Source organism: Heteronotia binoei, chromosome 2 (assembly GCF_032191835.1).
Source record: "Heteronotia binoei isolate CCM8104 ecotype False Entrance Well chromosome 2, APGP_CSIRO_Hbin_v1, whole genome shotgun sequence".
Taxonomy (NCBI): domain Eukaryota; kingdom Metazoa; phylum Chordata; class Lepidosauria; order Squamata; family Gekkonidae; genus Heteronotia; species Heteronotia binoei.
Genome location: NC_083224.1, coordinates 22,377,267 through 22,393,885, shown reverse-complemented (window position 1 = coordinate 22,393,885; position 16,619 = coordinate 22,377,267). Strand labels below are relative to the sequence as shown.

At 45.7% G+C, this 16,619-nt stretch overlaps 1 protein-coding gene across 1 annotated transcript; it reads right to left on the bottom strand.

Annotated features, from left to right (window-relative positions):
• Nucleotides 1-269: 269 nt before the first annotated feature.
• LOC132567255 (zinc finger protein OZF-like) lies at nucleotides 270-8,936 on the bottom strand. Its single transcript, XM_060232943.1, has 4 exons — nucleotides 8,813-8,936; nucleotides 7,732-7,851; nucleotides 1,595-3,023; nucleotides 270-276 (listed from the first exon to the last, which is right to left on the bottom strand). Exons 1-4 carry the CDS (start codon nucleotides 8,844-8,846, stop codon nucleotides 270-272), a joined length of 1,590 nt encoding a protein of 529 aa, XP_060088926.1. The 5' UTR covers nucleotides 8,847-8,936.
• Between the last annotated feature and the right edge of the window lie 7,683 nt (nucleotides 8,937-16,619).

The window sequence follows — 16,619 nt, the reverse complement described above, 5'->3', positions numbered from 1 at the left end:
TATGAAAGGATACACTTTCTAAAGTTGGCATCAGCAAATTTTACCAGTTTTGAGGTCCAAATTACCCCCAACTTAAGGCTTTTGCTTCTAAAATCCTGTCTATGTTTGGCCCAACATATGTCTGTGAAAAGTTCTATTCTTAAATAAATGTCAATAAATCAAAAGTGCATTTGCAACATACACACCAAACCAGCACGTTCCAGAATGCTACAGCACACAAACTGACTCCAGGTTTTGATTCAATAATTCAGAGCAAGAGATGTCAGTTATCAAAGACTGCTAAATAAAAGAAATACCGTAAGGCTGTTAATTATTTAAGCAGGTTTTAAAAATAGTGTAAAAATAATTTAAAAATAATATTGTTAATTGGGTTTGCCTATGTGCTTTCTAAAGTTTATATCTCTGGTACCTGGCATTACATTTTAATAGGGATAAATGCATAGTTCTGCATTTAGGTAGGAAAAATCCAATGCATGTTTATAGGATGGGGAGACTTGTCTTAGCAGTAGTATGTGCGAAAAGGATCTAGGGGTCTTAGTGGATCATACACTGAACATGAGTCAACAGTGTGATGCAGTGGCTAAAAAGGCAAATGCAATTTTGGGCTGTATCAACAGAAGTATAGTGTCCAGATCACGTGATGTGATGGTATCGCTTCACTCTGCTCTGGTAAGACCTCACTTAAAGTATTGTATTCAGTTTTGGGCACCACATTTTAAGAAGGATATAGACAAGGTGAAACAGGTCCAGAGGAGGGCGACAAAGATGGTGAGGGGTCTGGAGACCAAGTCCTATGAGGAAAGATTGAAGGAGCTGGGGATGTTTAGCTTGGAGAGGAGGCAGCTGAGAGGTGATATGATCACCATCTTCAAGTACTTGAAGGGCTGTCATATAGAGGATGATGTGGAATTGTTTTCTGTGGCCCCAGAAGGTAGGACCAGAACCAATGGGTTGAAATTAAATTAAAAGAGTTTCTGGCTCAACGTTAGGAAGAACTTCCAGACCATTAGAGCGATTCCTCAGTGGAACAGTCTTCCTTGGGAGGTGGTGGGCTCTCCTTCCTTGGAGGTTTTTAAACAGAGGCTAGATGGCCATCTGACAGCAATGAAGATCCTGTGAATTTAGCGGGAGGTATTTGTGAGTTTCCTGCATTGTGCAGGGGGTTGGACTAGATGACCCTAGAGGTCCCCTTCCAACTCTATGATTTTATGATTCTGTTCTATGATTCTATATGGTATGGCACACATGGTCCAGCCCGACAAAGTGACCTTTATGGCAGATCCTTGTAACAAATGAATTTGATACCCCTGGGCTAAGAAGATACATGGCTTTCTCTTATGTGGGTTCACAGATGTTGTTGAAGAAAACCACGCTGACTGAATCGCTTTCTATTCAAAACACTTTTGCACTCTGTGAATTCCTTGATGCTCTTGAAGATGGGCACACCTATTGAATCTCTTCCCACACTCTGAGCATACAAAAGGCTTCTCCCCTGTGTGGGTTGGTGGCTGTTTTTGAAGACTACTACTGTCCATAAATCTCTTCCCACAGTCTGAGCATTCAAAAGGCTGCTCCCGTGTGGGTTCTTAGATGTTTTTGAAGACTGCTACTGACACTGAATCTCTTCCCACACACTGAGCATCCAAAAGGCTTCTCTCCTGTGTGCGTTCGTAGATGTTTTTGAAGACTGCCACTCTGACTGAACCTCTTCCCACACTCTGAGCATTCAAAAGGCTTCTCTCCAGTGTGGGTTCGTAGGTGTTTTTGAAGACTGCTACTCTGACTGAACCTCTTCCCACAGTCTGAGCATCCAAAAGGCTTCTCCCCTGTGTGGGTTCTTAGATGAGTTTGAAGATGGCCACTGCGACTGAATCTCTTCCCACACTCTGAACATTCAAAAGCCTTCTCCCCTGTGTGGGTTCTTCGATGAGTTTGAAGATGGTCACTGCGACTGAATCTCTTTCCACACTCTGAACATTCAAAAGGCTTCTCCCCTGTGTGGGTTTGTAGATGTTTTTGAAGACTGCTACTGCCACTGAATCTCTTCCCACACTTTGAGCATCCAAAAGGCTTCTCCCCTGTGTGAGTTCTTATATGTGTTTGAAGATCACCACTCTGACTGAACCTCTTCCCACAGTCTGAGCATCCAAAAGGCTTCTCCCCTGTGTGGGTTCTTAGATGAGTTTGAAGATGGCCACTGCGACTGAATCTCTTCCCACACTCTGAGCATTCAAAAGGCTTCTCCCCTGTGTGGGTTCTTTGAAGCTTTTGAAGATGGCCACTCAAACTGAATCTCTTCTCACACAGTGAGCTTTCAGAAGGCTTCTCTGTATGGGTTTTTTGATGCTGTTTAAGAAGGAAACTCTGATTGAATTTCTTTCCACACTCTGAGCACTTTAAAGGTTTCTCCCCTATGTGAATCCTTTGGTGAGCACAAAGCTGTGATTTGTATCTGAAATACTTTCCACACCAAAAGCATTTAAATGTCTTCATTATACAGTGCTTTGAAAAATGTTTATTACCCTTTCTTCCATCCAAGATCATTCCAGTTTCTGAACAGATAAAGGGCTTCTCTCTTGAATGAATTCTTTGGTATTGAACAAGGACTGATTTCTCTGAGAAGCTCTTGGCACAGCCTGAGCAGCTATAAGGCTTATCTCCTGTATGTGTTCTTAGATGCCTAAGGAACCCTGCTCTGGGAATCATGGCCTTTCCACAGTCCAGACTATGATGGGTCTTCTTTCCACTGTGCATTCCGAAATGGACTTTATATTGGGTTTGATCTGAGAAGTTCATTCCACACTCCAAGCACTTGTATGTTTCCTCCAACATGGGAATTACTTCTTGGAAATCCACCCCCTGGCAAGGAATGAATTTATCCCTCTTCTTCACCCTGCGACTGACTTTCTGGCTCTTTAGTCTGCTTTGAATCCTGACATTTCTTCTCACATCTTCCTTCTTGACTTCATCAGGCAATAGATGATGCAGTTCCTCATCCTCCTCATTCCTCTGATCATCTCCTGCTGGAATAAAGAGAGAGAGATCTTGTTAGAATCCACACAAGGAGGTCTGATGTGCTCCTGAAGTTTCATCCACGCTCCAAATATTTCAGTACCTTCCTCCTGTTGTACACTGAATGGTACAATAATACACACTTTGAAAGTACAGTAAGCTTCCTGCATCAGAGGCACTTGGTTGGGACTCTTACCATTTTTATGGTTCCCCACCTGTGTGACTTCAATGATGTGAAGTAAGGGCTGTTTTTATTTATTTATTTACATTACACTTCTATCCTGCCCTCTTCGCAAGCGAACTCAGGGCGGCTCACAACATTTGTTTAAAAACAGCAAGTCAATAAAATCTATAAAACATTAATACAATTAAAATTTAAACTATTCCACAGTGTTGTACCATTACTATGTTGGCGATTCTGCTTTTCAGACGGTTGGACACCGGATACTCTAACTGATGTCAGGTGGCAGCTCTCTCTCGGTTTAAGCTTCGAAGGCCTGTCGAAACAATTCAGTCTTACAGGCCCTGCGGAACGTAGGAAGGTCCCGCAGGGCCCTTATGGCCTCCGGGAGAGCATTCCATAACTCTGGTGCTGCCACCAAGAAGGCCCTGGCTCGTGTCAAACGCAACCTGGCCTCCTTTGGTCCAGGGGTGGACAGCAGATATTTTGTCCCTGAACGCAGTGCTCTCTGGGGATATGGGGAAAGGCGGTCCCGCAGATAAACAGGTCCCTGACCATAAAGGGCTTTAAAGGTCAATACCAACACCTTGAAACGGACTCGGAACACAATAGGTAGCCAGTGCAGCTCTTTCAGCACTGGCTGAATGTACTCCCATCAGGGGAGCCTCATTAACAGCCGTGCCGCAGCGTTCTGCACTAGCTGTAGTTTCCGAGTCAACGTCAAGTGTAGCCCCATGTAGAGAGCATTACAGTGGTCTATTCTTGAGGTGACCGTAGCATGGATCACCATTGCTAAGTCACTGTGCTCCAGAAAAGGAGCCAACTGCCACACCTGCTGAAGATGAAAGAAGGTGGATCTAATAGTGGCTGCTACCTGGGCCTCCATTGTAAGGGAGGACTCAAGGAGCACGCCCAAGCTCTTGACCTTAGGGGCTGGTATCAATGGCACCCCATCAAGAGCCGGCAGCTGGACACCTCCCCTTGGACCACCCCGGCTCAGATAGAGAACCTCCATCTTCGTCGGATTCAACTTCAGCTGACTCAGCCTGAGCCAAGATGCTACAGCTTGAAGAGCCAGGTCCAGATTTTCCGGGGTACAGTCGGACTGGCCACCCATCAATAGATAGAGCTGGGTGTCGTCTGCATATTGGTGACAACCCAGTCCTTACCTCCTGACAATCTGGGCAACGGGGCGCATATAGATGTTAAATAACATCGGGGACAGAACTGCACCCTGAGGCACACCATGTATGAGTGAGTGCCTCTGGGATGACTCCTCCCCTATCACCACCCTTTGTCCCTGATCCTGGAGAAAGGAGGTCAACCATTGTAAGGCGCACCCCTGAATCCCCAGGTCGGCAAGGCAGCCAGTCAGTAGCTGATGATCGTATCAAAAGTGGCTGACAGGTTCAATAATAGCAGCACTGCTGAGCCGCCCCAATCCAGATGTCGCAGGAGGTCATCCATGAGAGCGACCAGAACTGTCTCCGTCCTGTGACCTGGTCGAAAGCCGGACTGGAATGGATCCAGTGCAGAAGTGTCCTCCAGGAATCCCTGTATCAATCAATCAACCTTTAATGGCATGTAAAAACAGGTTAAAAGAACAATGGGTTGAAAAACAGAAAATAGGTTAAAATACTGGACATCAGGATTAAAGTACATTTACATAAGATCACAGTTAAATGGGACAACAAGACTGTTCCTTGTCTTGACGAATCATTTTGGCCCAGTACAGAAGTAAGGCAGTGTTTACAGTTATGTCAGGAGTAACATCCTTCAAAAGAAACTGGACCTTATCTGGATCAGCCAGACCCATCTTATTTAAAAGAATAGGATCCAAAAATCGACCACGAATACTTAGATAAAAAGGACAATACAGGAGAATATGTGAAATGGTTTCAATAGATCCAGACTTACATGGACATAGTCTGGCCGGGTAGGGTATGTTATGATATCTGCCATATAGAACTGCTGATGGCATAACATCAAATCTTGCCAATGAAAAGGCCCTACGCTGTTGAGGACTTTGCAAAGAATAGAGATAGGAAGCCATGTGGCCAACATCAAACGAAAACCCTAGTCTCACGGGAGAACAAGTTTTATTAGCGGCGCTGTCGAGATTTTGTAATTCAATATCCAGAATTCTGGTTTTAATCATACGAAATGCCTCCGTTTGTGAGAGCATGGATAATGACTCTAGAGATAAACCAACAGTGCTAATCTTTTTCTCGATGGAGTCTAGCCAATTAGAGTAACTAGATTCTGAGAGCATTTGAAAGATAAGACTGGAAGGATCGAAGTTATAGTGTATTCGCAACCAATATTTAACAGTTAAGAGCCATGCCCTAGTTTCAAGTGGGACCTGCCCTGATTCTAGGCATAGGGCTGCATAAGGCACGCAACATGGCATTCCCAAAATTTTACGAAGAAATTTGGCTTCTATTTGCGTTTTATCAGGGATCTGTTGATAATACCTTGTAGTGGTTCACGTAGCATCGTCTGGCTAGCTTTTATAAGCCAGGACGGGCACGGATCCAACCTATAAGTCGTAGGGCGTACAGCTAAAAGGATCCTGACAACTTCCTCCAGGCTGAGTGGACTGAAGGAATCTAGAACTGGACCAGAAGATGCACTCGGTGCCCCAAGTTCTTTCACTGTATCAATTATGGCGGGAAGGTTGCGTCGGAGCGACGAGACTTTATCTGCGAAAAAACTCACAAAAACCTCACAGCCTATTTCCAATTCTCTAATATTTTGTTTACCATGCGGTAAAATTGTTAATGACGGACTTATACTAAACAATTGTGCTGGGCGCGACGTTGCAGATGCAATCCAGGATGCAAAGTAAGTCTTCTTTGTGGCCTGGACTGCCATCTCATAGGTCCGCATAAATGACCTATAAGATGTTCTCGTAGCTTCATCGCGAGTATGTTGCCATTGTCTCTCTAGTCATCTTAATTGCTGTTTCATTGATCGCAGCTCCAGGGTATACCATGGAGCGGATCGTGAACGAGGATGAAGAGGACATCGGGGAGCGATCTCGTCGATGGCTGTGGAGAGCTGGTTGTTCCAGTTCTCCACCAGTTCATCCAACGAGTCGCCAGAGGGCCAGGGATCCCGCATAGCCGTTTGAAGCCACAAAGGGTCCATCTGGCTACGTGGGCGAGCTAAAACTTGCTCAGCACCTAATCAGGGTAGAGGTGGCGTATCCACACGAGCCCTCAGGGCATAGTGGTCAGACCATGGCACCGCCTCGGCAGAAATCTGATCCACTCCAACTCTCGCCGCAAAGATCAGGTCTAATGTATGCCCAGCCTGGTGCATGGGCGCTGTTACACATTGGGAGAGTCCGTGTTGCCATGGAAAGCACTAGGTCCGTCGCCCGAGTGGAAGCTGCGTCCTCAGCATGGGCATTGAAGTCACCCAAGACTATAAGCCGAGGGTGCTCCAATTTTATTTATATATTTATTTTATTTGTATCCCTCCCTCTCCGCCAACACAGGCGGCTCACATTAAGAGGTTACAAGACCAATATTATTAGACAAAAGATAAAAATACATCCTAATTAAAACATATGAAACAATTAAATAAAACAATAGTAGGTGCTATTAGATCAGATATATTGATGTATTAAAGATGGCGGATACTACCAACTTCATCTATGTTTAGATTTTTTTTGTTCAAGTATTTCTGCTGGATTTCCTATAAGAAAAAGATACCCGGTCACAATATGATGTTTCAGGTGGGTCAGATGGATTAGTTTCTGCCTTCCTGTTGCTGCTGATTTTAATTCAAAAATGCCTGGCAGAAGAGCGCCATTTTGCAGGCCCTGCGGAACTGTGAAAGCTCTCGCAGGGCCCTAACCTCCTTCGGCATTCCACCAGGCAGGAGCTGCAACAGAAAAGGCCCTGGTTCTGATTGTCTTGAGCCTGGCCTCTTTGATGCTAGGGATCGAGATCAGGTTTTGCGACCCCAACTGAAGCACTCTCTGGGGCACGTGTGGGGAAAGGCAGTCCCTAAGGTATGCAGGTCCCTGGCCATATAGGGCTTTAAAGGTAATAACCAGCACCTTGAAGCGAATCCTGTAAGCAATAGGTAACCAGTGCAGCACTTTCAGCATAGGTTGAATGTGTTTCCGTGAAGGAAGCCCCACTAACAACCTGGCTGCAGCATTCTGCACTAGTTAAAGCCTCCTGATTTGCGACAAGGGCAGCCCCAGGTAGAGGGCATTACAGTAGTCCAACCTCAAGGTGACCATAGCATGGATCAATGTTGCCAAGTCGTTGCGTTCGAGAAAGGGAAGCAGCTGCTTTATCAGCCAAAGGTGATAAAAGGCTGATTTGGCAGTGGCTACAAGTGAGCTAAGCCCCAGAAAGAGCTTCTGAGCCTCCACATTCCAGGCCCCAGAAGGTCTCTCTCCCTCCTTACCCACCAGGCTTGAGAATTCTACAAACCAAGAGTTGCTTAGAAGTGAAGAGCAAAGGTCCCAATGGGTATTCCTTGCCCATTCCCTTGACATAACTGTAAAGGATACCCACCTGCAGCCAGTTCATTTGGGAAGGAAATAGTCTCTTGAGATCTTCTGAAGAAACTCTGCATGCATTCCTCAGATGCAAGGCCTTTGTCTGTCTCCTCTGCAGTGTCTCTTACATTCATGGCTTCTTTGCCAGGCAGAGAAATAGAGAGAGAAATCATTCTTATATGGGGGAAGGAAAGAAACCCCAAAAGAGGAAAATTTCTTCTGGAAGGACAGAACTGTGTTCATCCAAGTCCACAATTCTAACCACACCAAGAAAGATGGATTTTTTTCCAGATTACAGTCAGAGCAGATAGTCATAATCAGGCCTCACTTGGGGCAGGAGCTCATAGCAGTGGAGCTCCCAAACCTCTAGATTTTATTGTGATCTTTCTTTCTTAAACACACCGCCCCCCCCCCCACAAACCCCCTGTGAGAATTTTGCTGAACTCTAAGATTTGACAAACTTTCTAATATTTTTCCTCACACAAAATGGGAAAATGACCAAACATAAAAGCAGATGGAAAACTTCATCATGCCACTGCAGCTACATAGGAGAAAATAATTTCTAAAATATGATGGGAGTAAGGTTTTATTATGACAATTATAATTCAAGAAACATTTTAAGGTACATGCTGAGCTGATATAATTTAGTACACCTTCTGGTGATGTCAGGGGTGTGTGGCATATGCAAATAAGTTGTGCTAATGAGCTCTGGCACATCTTTTTCTACAAAATGACACCTGGTCATAATTGTTCTGTGGTAGGGGATGTTGTCAAAGCTGACAACTAAGAAATTGGGACCTGGAGTCTTCCAAGGTCTTTCTGAGGGCCTCTCAGCCTACCTAGGCCTCAGGCCAAGATATCCTCTCTGGCTTGGGTGATGTCCATAACACTGGCCTCAGTTGCTCCTCGATCTGTGGGGTGGCTTATGTCACTCTACTTGTCCATGCTGAACATCACTTTCACAGCCCCCCAACTTCTCAAGGCACCCAGTGGCAGCCAACTAGCTGGGCACGCCACACAAATATATATTGCTGTTGATTCATGCATGATCTCAATGGCAGCAATTTGCACCTTTGGCACCGATGAAAGATCCTTACCCAGAAAAGCCACGCTCCCATAGTTCTCCAGCATGACTTCCCTGTAGAGAGCTTTTTGGCCCAGATCCAACAGGCCCCACTCTGCCACAGTGAAATGCACAGCCACCTCCTCAAAGGAAAATGGAGACTGAAAGAAAAAGCAGATTCCCTTATTAAAGATCACGCCAGACAGAGACTTGGCTCTCTCAACAAGGGTTCTTTGTCAGGGTGCAGGATATAGAGCTCGGTATGCATTTAGAGCCTCTCTTCCTCAGACAGCAGGAGCAAAAGCTTTCCTGAGAAAGGAAGGAGGGCCCTGACTATCCCCTGTTCATCCCCCCCCTACCTGGACCAGAGGCTGAGGAGGCATTTCCATTTCTCTGCAAAGGAAATGGCTCCATAAAATCTCATCACAGCCTGCAAGAGAGAAGGAATGGAAAGGAAGAAGTTTAGTCTCAAACTCCCATTTTGTTTCCTTGTTTGAATTCTGCTTAGGCATACCCATTCTTAAGGCTGTTAAACTTGTTTTCTTTATGCTCAAGAAAATTTTATTAGTAAACTATGGGAAAGGCGGAAGAGAAGCACCAGGTGTCCATGAGCCTCGGGGGGTTATAAATGCTGCCAACACATTTCAGACTTCTGTGAGACTTGAAATGTGCCTTGTGAGCCCTGGAGCTCAAATGGATGCAGCATCCCTGTTAAGCAGAACAAAAACATGACATTATTTCACCTGCTCGGCATTCATACCATCCTGGAGTCAGGAGAAAAAGGCAACCAGAAATAACGTGGCAAGACACGTCATCATCACATCTAGCCCGAAATCCATGTGATTTTATTACATCAGCTAAAACTCTAGGATACGGCCAATGTGTTTCCAGCCCCAAACCCATGTGATTTTAGCACATCAGCCAAAACTCTAGGATACTCCTAATGTATTTCCAGAGCATCTGCTGATTCTTTGACTTCACACCCAGGTGCCTGGCCAAACCAGACATGAAAATGACACCCTGTCCACCCCTTGCTCCACCTTCAAACCTCATTGGGGCACCAGGTCATGGCCTGGCATCCCTAATCTAGTATCCTCTGTTTGACTTTGGCCACCCAGAAGTCTCTGAAAAGTCTTTGAACAGGGACATAAAACCCAAACTACTGGCCTCTGGCAATGGATTTTCTGAGATATGCTGCCCCAGAACATGGTGTGTGTGTGTGTGCATCTGTGTCTATGTGAGTAAAGTGCTGTTAAGTCAAAGCTGAATTATGGTGACTCCAGTTTTCAGGCCAGAGACATTTAGATGTCATTGCCTGCCTGTGCATAGCAACCTGGAATTTCTTTGGTGGTCTCCCAATCTAAAAACTAACCCAGGCTGACCATTCTTAGCTTCTGAGATCTGATGACATTGGGCCAGTCTGAGCCATCCTTGTCAGGGAAATGTGGAGGTTCCATTGATTCACCTTGGCTCATAGCTGCACCCAGATTTGTCTTCCTTTTCTTTCTTGAGCCATACTTTCTAATGAAAGGAAGGTGATATATGCATATTTCCATTCATATATATAAGAATGGAATTGCTCTCCATGAAACTGTATACTCCCCCTTAAAGTGGCCATCATGACAGCCTAGGGCACTATTTCCCAAAACTCCGTTTTATGTTGTCTGCAAAAGTATCTCCCTTTTCTCCTATCCTGAACCTTCTGCCCAACAAATGCCCTAATGCCCTCTGGGCAGGAGGCCACCTTACCACTTGACAGGGCATCTTGGCCATGCTCATGTGCCCTCTGACCTTCTTCTGACAGAGCTCCTTTTGCCTCAGAGAACTTTGCTTCCACCTTCACAGATCCTCCCCACATCTGAAACAACAGCAAGGGAGAGGGGTAAGAGAAGGAATGAAACAGGCTGAAGAGATGGATAGTGACACACTCCTAGACTCCTGTTTTTTCCCTTCATCATCAGAACTGCTTTAACAACATGGGTAAAAACCAGGGTTGGGTTTTTTAAAAGGAAAACTGCACTGAGAACTGGGAAAAACAAATCACCAGGAGGAGGTGGAATATCAGTAAAGCAACAGAAAAGGAGACCATCAAAATCTTAACATGACTATGCTAACAAAGATGGAAAACAAAACAATGGCCCACAGACTGGAAACGTTCAGTTTACATTCCAATTCTGAAAAATGGAGACATCAAAGACTAGCAACTACCAGACCATTGCATTAATTTTGAGACAAAACAGGAACAACAAGCCAAGTCCACAGGGTCAACAGCTATATGTGTCCAATTAAGGGGCAACAAGGGTTGAAGCAGTGTTTTACAACAAGGACTGCTCAATGTTTTACAACAAGGACTGCTGTCATATATCGAAAGAGAAATGCCAGATGTTCCATTCCTGGTAGATTCACAAAAGGAATCATATTGCAAATTTATGTTGGTTAATGAAGCATAGGAGAGCATTTCAGAAGAACATCAGTTTGTGATTCACAGATTACATCAAGGCTTTTGACGGCAGGGATCAAGAAAAGCTATGGTTGGTTTTAAAAGAAATGGGTGCGCCACAACCTCTGATTGTTTTGATGCGCAACCTGTACTCTGGGCAAGAGGCCACTGTTTGGGCAGAATATGGAGAAATAGGATGGTTTCCAACTGCGAAGGGTGCCAGACTAAAATGTATTCTATTTCCCTGTCTCTTCACTCTATATGCAGAACATATCATAGGGAAGACTGGATTAGATTTAGATGAAGGTGGAATGAAAATTAACAATCTGAGATATGCAGATGACACCACTTAACTGGCAGAAAATAGTGAAGACTTGAAATAATTACTAACGAAGGCTAAAGCAGAAAATGCTAAAGGAAGATGACAGCTGAATACCAGAAAGACAAAAGTAATGGCTAGTGGAGAATTACAGAAATTTAAGGCTGATGATGAAGAAACTGAAAGTTGTTCAAGACTTTTTTTTCCTTGGCTCCAACATCAATGCAATGAAACTTGAAATACATTCCCCCCTCCGCCCCAACTAAAAGGGGGGAAGTACTGTTTGCTGCCTTCACACTTGAGGGGAGATGAATGGGGTGTCATAAAGGAATCTCAGTTAATTTCACTACCATTAGAAAATATTCTCTTAAACACTTATCTTCTATTTGGACATATTTATTGCTTCAGCCCTTGTTACCCCTTAATTGGACACATATAGCTGTTGATTCTGTGGACTTGGCTTGTTCCTGTTTTGTCTCAAAATGTCTTCACCGTGTTATATACTGATTTGCTTTTCAGCCGTCTATAAGTTTGGGTGGTTTTCTTCCATCTCATTGTATCTGAAGAAGAATTGCAGATTTATACCCCACCCCTCTCCCTGAATCAGACTCATAGCAGCTTAAAATCTCCTATGTCTTCTCCCCCCACAACAGACACCCTGTGAGGTGGGTGTGGCTGAGAGGGCTCTCACAGCAGCTGCCCTTTCAAGGACAACCTCTGCCAGAGCTATGGCTGACCCAAATGTGTTGGCACAGGAAAGGTCATACCTCGAATGAAACTTTGTTGATCTTAAAGGTGCCACTGGACTCTAACTTTATCAACCAAAAGGGAGACTGCAAAGAAGAAATGAGGAGACGGAGACTTGGAAGGGCAGCCATGAAGGAGCTAGAAAGGATTCTTCAGTGTAAGGATGTATCGCTGGTGACCAAGCTCATGCCTTAGTATTCCCCATTACTATGTGTAGGTGTGACAGTTGGACAAAGAAAGCTGACAGGAAGAAAGTTGATTCTTTGTGGTGTTGGAGGAAAGTTTCAACAGGTATCATGGATCGCCAAAAGGACACATAAGTGGGTTCTAGATCAAGCCTCAGCTCTCCCTGGAAGCTAAAATGAATCAAATGAGGCTATTGTATTTTGGTGACATTACGAGAAGACAGGAGGCACTGGAAAAGACAATAATGCTAAGAAAAGTTGAAGGCAGCAGGAAAAGAGGAAGACCAAACACATGATGGATGGACTCAATCAAGGAAGCCCTGGCCTTTAGTTTGCAAAACTTGAGCAAAACTATTAAGAAGAAGTCATTTGTTGGGTTGCCAAAGGTTGGAAGTAACTCGATGGCAGTTCTCACACACACAGAAACATCTGGCAGGAAGCTTTAGGGTAAGGTGATTGCTTGGACCAAAAGCCCCTCACCTGCTGTGCCTGCCTCTTCTCCTCCGCCTGACTCAAGAGGAAACCTTCAGCCAGGGCCACTGCCTGGGAACTGGTCTCTGGCCCGCATCCTCTCACCCAGCCCTGCACTTCCTGAGGCAGGATGGCCAGGAACTGCTCCAGGATCACCAGGTCCACCATCTCCTTCTTGGTGCGCCTCTCTGGCTCCAGCCAGTCCTTACAAAGTCCGTGGAGCCGGCTGCAAACCTCTCGGGGCCCATCTGCCTCATGGTAACAGAACTGCCGGAAGCATCGGCTGCGTACATCTGTGGTCACAGTATCCTGAACCAAGATTTCTGACACAGCTCTTTCCCAAAATTCTGCACCACTCCCTGCTTGGAGGAGATGGGGACCCTTCCTTGATGCCTTGCCAGTTCCAGGGCCTTCAGGGTCCTTCTCTTTCATCTCCTTCTCCTTTCTCTTAGGTTGCCTATGACTCTGGAAAGATATTTTTAATCTCCTGGTCATGAAAAGGGAGAGGGAAAGATATCAAAAAGGCAGGAAGAAAGCAAAAGATTAACGTCATTGATCCTAGTGAAGAAACAGCTAAGAATTACCCCGGTGGATCAGAAAGAGCATCCTTGTTGTAGTTTGCGAATCAGGATTAATAGCACTGTGCTATATCACATATCAAGTTTTTAAAGATACATTTGTTCAGTCCTTTGGGCAACAAAAACACCAGTATTTACTTTTTAAAAAATCTGTTGTGGATGTTATGAGCTTGGCTTCTGATTTCTGGGGACTGGTCTGTGTAGTGGGTTCGTCTCAATGTAACCTGGAGCCCAGGACAAAGAGACTGGTGAGTGCTAACCATTAAGAGTCCACCACTCCTTAACCACTGCACCCAACTTGTGTTTCTGAGGATGTCAGAAAGGCTCCCACACAACTGGCTTTTTGCAAACTAAGCAAGACTTAATTATTGAAGATGTGGTGGCTAAAAAGGCAAATGCAATTTTGGGCTGTATCAATAGAAGTACAGTGTCCAGATCACGTGATGTGATGGTCTGCTCTGGTAAGACCTCACCTGGAGTACTGTGTTCAGTTTTGGGCACCACATTTTAAGAAGGATATAGACAAGCTGGAACGGGTCCAGAGGAGAGCGACAAAGATGGTGAGGGGTCTGGAGACCAAGTCCTATGAGGAAAGGCTGAAGGAGCTGGGGATGTTTAGCCTGGAGAGGAGGCAGCTGAGAGGTGATATGATCGCCATCTTCAAGGACTTGAAGGGCTGTCATAGAGGATGGTGTGGAATTGTTTTCTGTGGCCCCAGAAGGTAGGACCAGAACCAATGGGTTAAAATTAAATCAAAAGAGTTTCTGGCTCAACATTAGGAAGATATTCCTGACCGTTGGAGCGATTCCTCAGTGGAATAGGCTTCCTCGGGAGGTGGTGGGCTCTCCTTCCTTGGAGGTTTTTAAACAGAGGCTAGATGGCCATCTGACAGCAATGAAGATCCTGTGAATTTAGGGGGAAGTGTTTGTGAGTTTCCTGCATTGAGCAGGGGGTTGGACTAGATGACCCTGGGGGCACCTTCCAATTTTATGATTCTATGATTCTAAACTACTGCCAACCATCTATATGTAGCTCTGCTCACTGTCCCTTATTCACTGTACCTGAATCCTTGTCTGATGAAGTGTGCTTCTAGCACACGAAAGCTTACATTCTGGATAAAACTTTGTTGGTCTTAAAGGTGCCACTGGACTCCTACTTTGTTTCCTCCCATTGTGATCACCCCACCTTAGCTGTTTCTTCAATCATATTTATATCCTGCGCCCTCTCCCCGGAACAGGGCTCCGGTCTGGAGGTGACTTTCAGCAGAGAAAATGCACTCCATCAAATACTTCAGAAGATACAAGGAAGTTTAAAAAGTATTTTAAAAAAAGCAACGAGAAATCTATCCCGGATAAACTCTTTCCACCCTCCATCAGGGTGGGATGCAGGGACGGGGTTGGCCTTCTACCAGCTGCCTGGCGGATCGCCTTGCAAGCAAGCCCTGCCTGCCCGCCCACCCCCTACTCAAGGCAGACGCCTCCGGACCCGCCAGGGCTGACAAAAGGGGACCCCCACATTGAAGAACATGACGTCTGCAAAGGATTTAAAGGCCCCCTCCCAACACGTGGCGAATGCCGAATGTCTGACTCCAAGGACCGAAGGGACTTACTGGGGAGGGAACCTACCCAGGCAAGGCACTTCCCGGCTTCTGCCTGTTTGAAGCCCCCTCGCCGCCCCAATTCTCTTTCTGTCTCCGCCCCCTCCGTTTCTCGGCATCTCTAGCATACAGCTCGGCTCTTTTAACCATTTCACGGCGGAGAAAATGCTCGCTGCCTTCATAAGAACATAAGAGAAGCCATGTTGGATCAAGCCAATGGCCCATCCAGTCCAACACTCTGTGTAGGGTTGCCAAGTCCAATTTAAGAAATATCTGGGGACTTTGGGGGTGGAGCCAGGAGACTTTGGGGGTGGAGCCAGGAGACATTAGGGGTGGAGTCAAGATCAAGGCTGTGACAAGCATAATTGAACTCCAAAGGGAGTTCTGTCCATCACATTTAAAGGGACGGCACACCTTTTCAATGCCTTCCTTCCATAGGAAATAATGAAGGATAGGGGCACCTTCTTTGGGGGCTCATAGAATTGGACCCCCTGGTCCAATCGCTTTGAAACTTGGGGTATATTTTGGGAAGAGGCACTAGATGCTGTACTGAAAATTTGGTGCCTCTACCTCATAAAACAGAGCCCCAGATACCCGCGGATCAATTCTCCATTATTTTCTATGGGAATAAATCGCCATAGGGAATAACAGAGTTCCCAGCAGACATTTCCCTCCCCTTCCCCCCCTCCCCCCCGCTTTCTGATGACCCTGAAGTGGGGGGAGGGCCTCCAAACCGGGGGATCCCCTGCCCCCACCTGGGGATTGGCAACCCTAACTCTGTGTCACATAAGAACATAAGAGAAGCCATGTTGGATCAAGCCAATGGCCCATCCAGTCCAACACTCTGTGTCACATAAGAACATAAGAGAAGCCATGTTGGATCAGTCCAATGGCCCATCCAGTCCAACACTCTGTGTCACATAAGAACATAAGAGAAGCCATGTTGGCTGAGGCCAATGGCCCATCCAGTCCAACACTCCGTGTCACACAGTGGCCACAAAAAACAAAACCCAAGTGCCATCAGGAGGTCCACAAGTGAGGCTAGAAGCCCTTCTACTGTGCCCCCCCCCCCCACAAGCACCAAGAATACAGAGCATCATTGCTCCAGAGAATTCCAACAATGCTCTGTGGCTAATAGCCACTGATGGGCCTCTGCTCCGTGTTTATCCATTCCCCTCTTGAAGCTGGTTATGCTTGTAGCCGCCACCACCTCCTGTGGCAGTGAGTTCCACATGTTAATCACCCTTTGGGTGAAGAAGTACTACTTCCTTTTATCTGTTCTAACCCGACTGCTCGGCAATTTCATTGAATGCCCACGAGTTCTTGTTTTGTGAGAAAGGGAGCAAAGTACTTCTTTCTCTACCTTCTCTATCCCATGCATAATCTTTTAAACCTCTATCATGTCACCATTCAGCTCAGCTGGAGTCAGATAAAAGCGGCTGAAGTTGCCTCCCAGTTCCTCCCTCCTCCGCCCAGTAACAAGTATTGCGAAACTCAAGGCAGG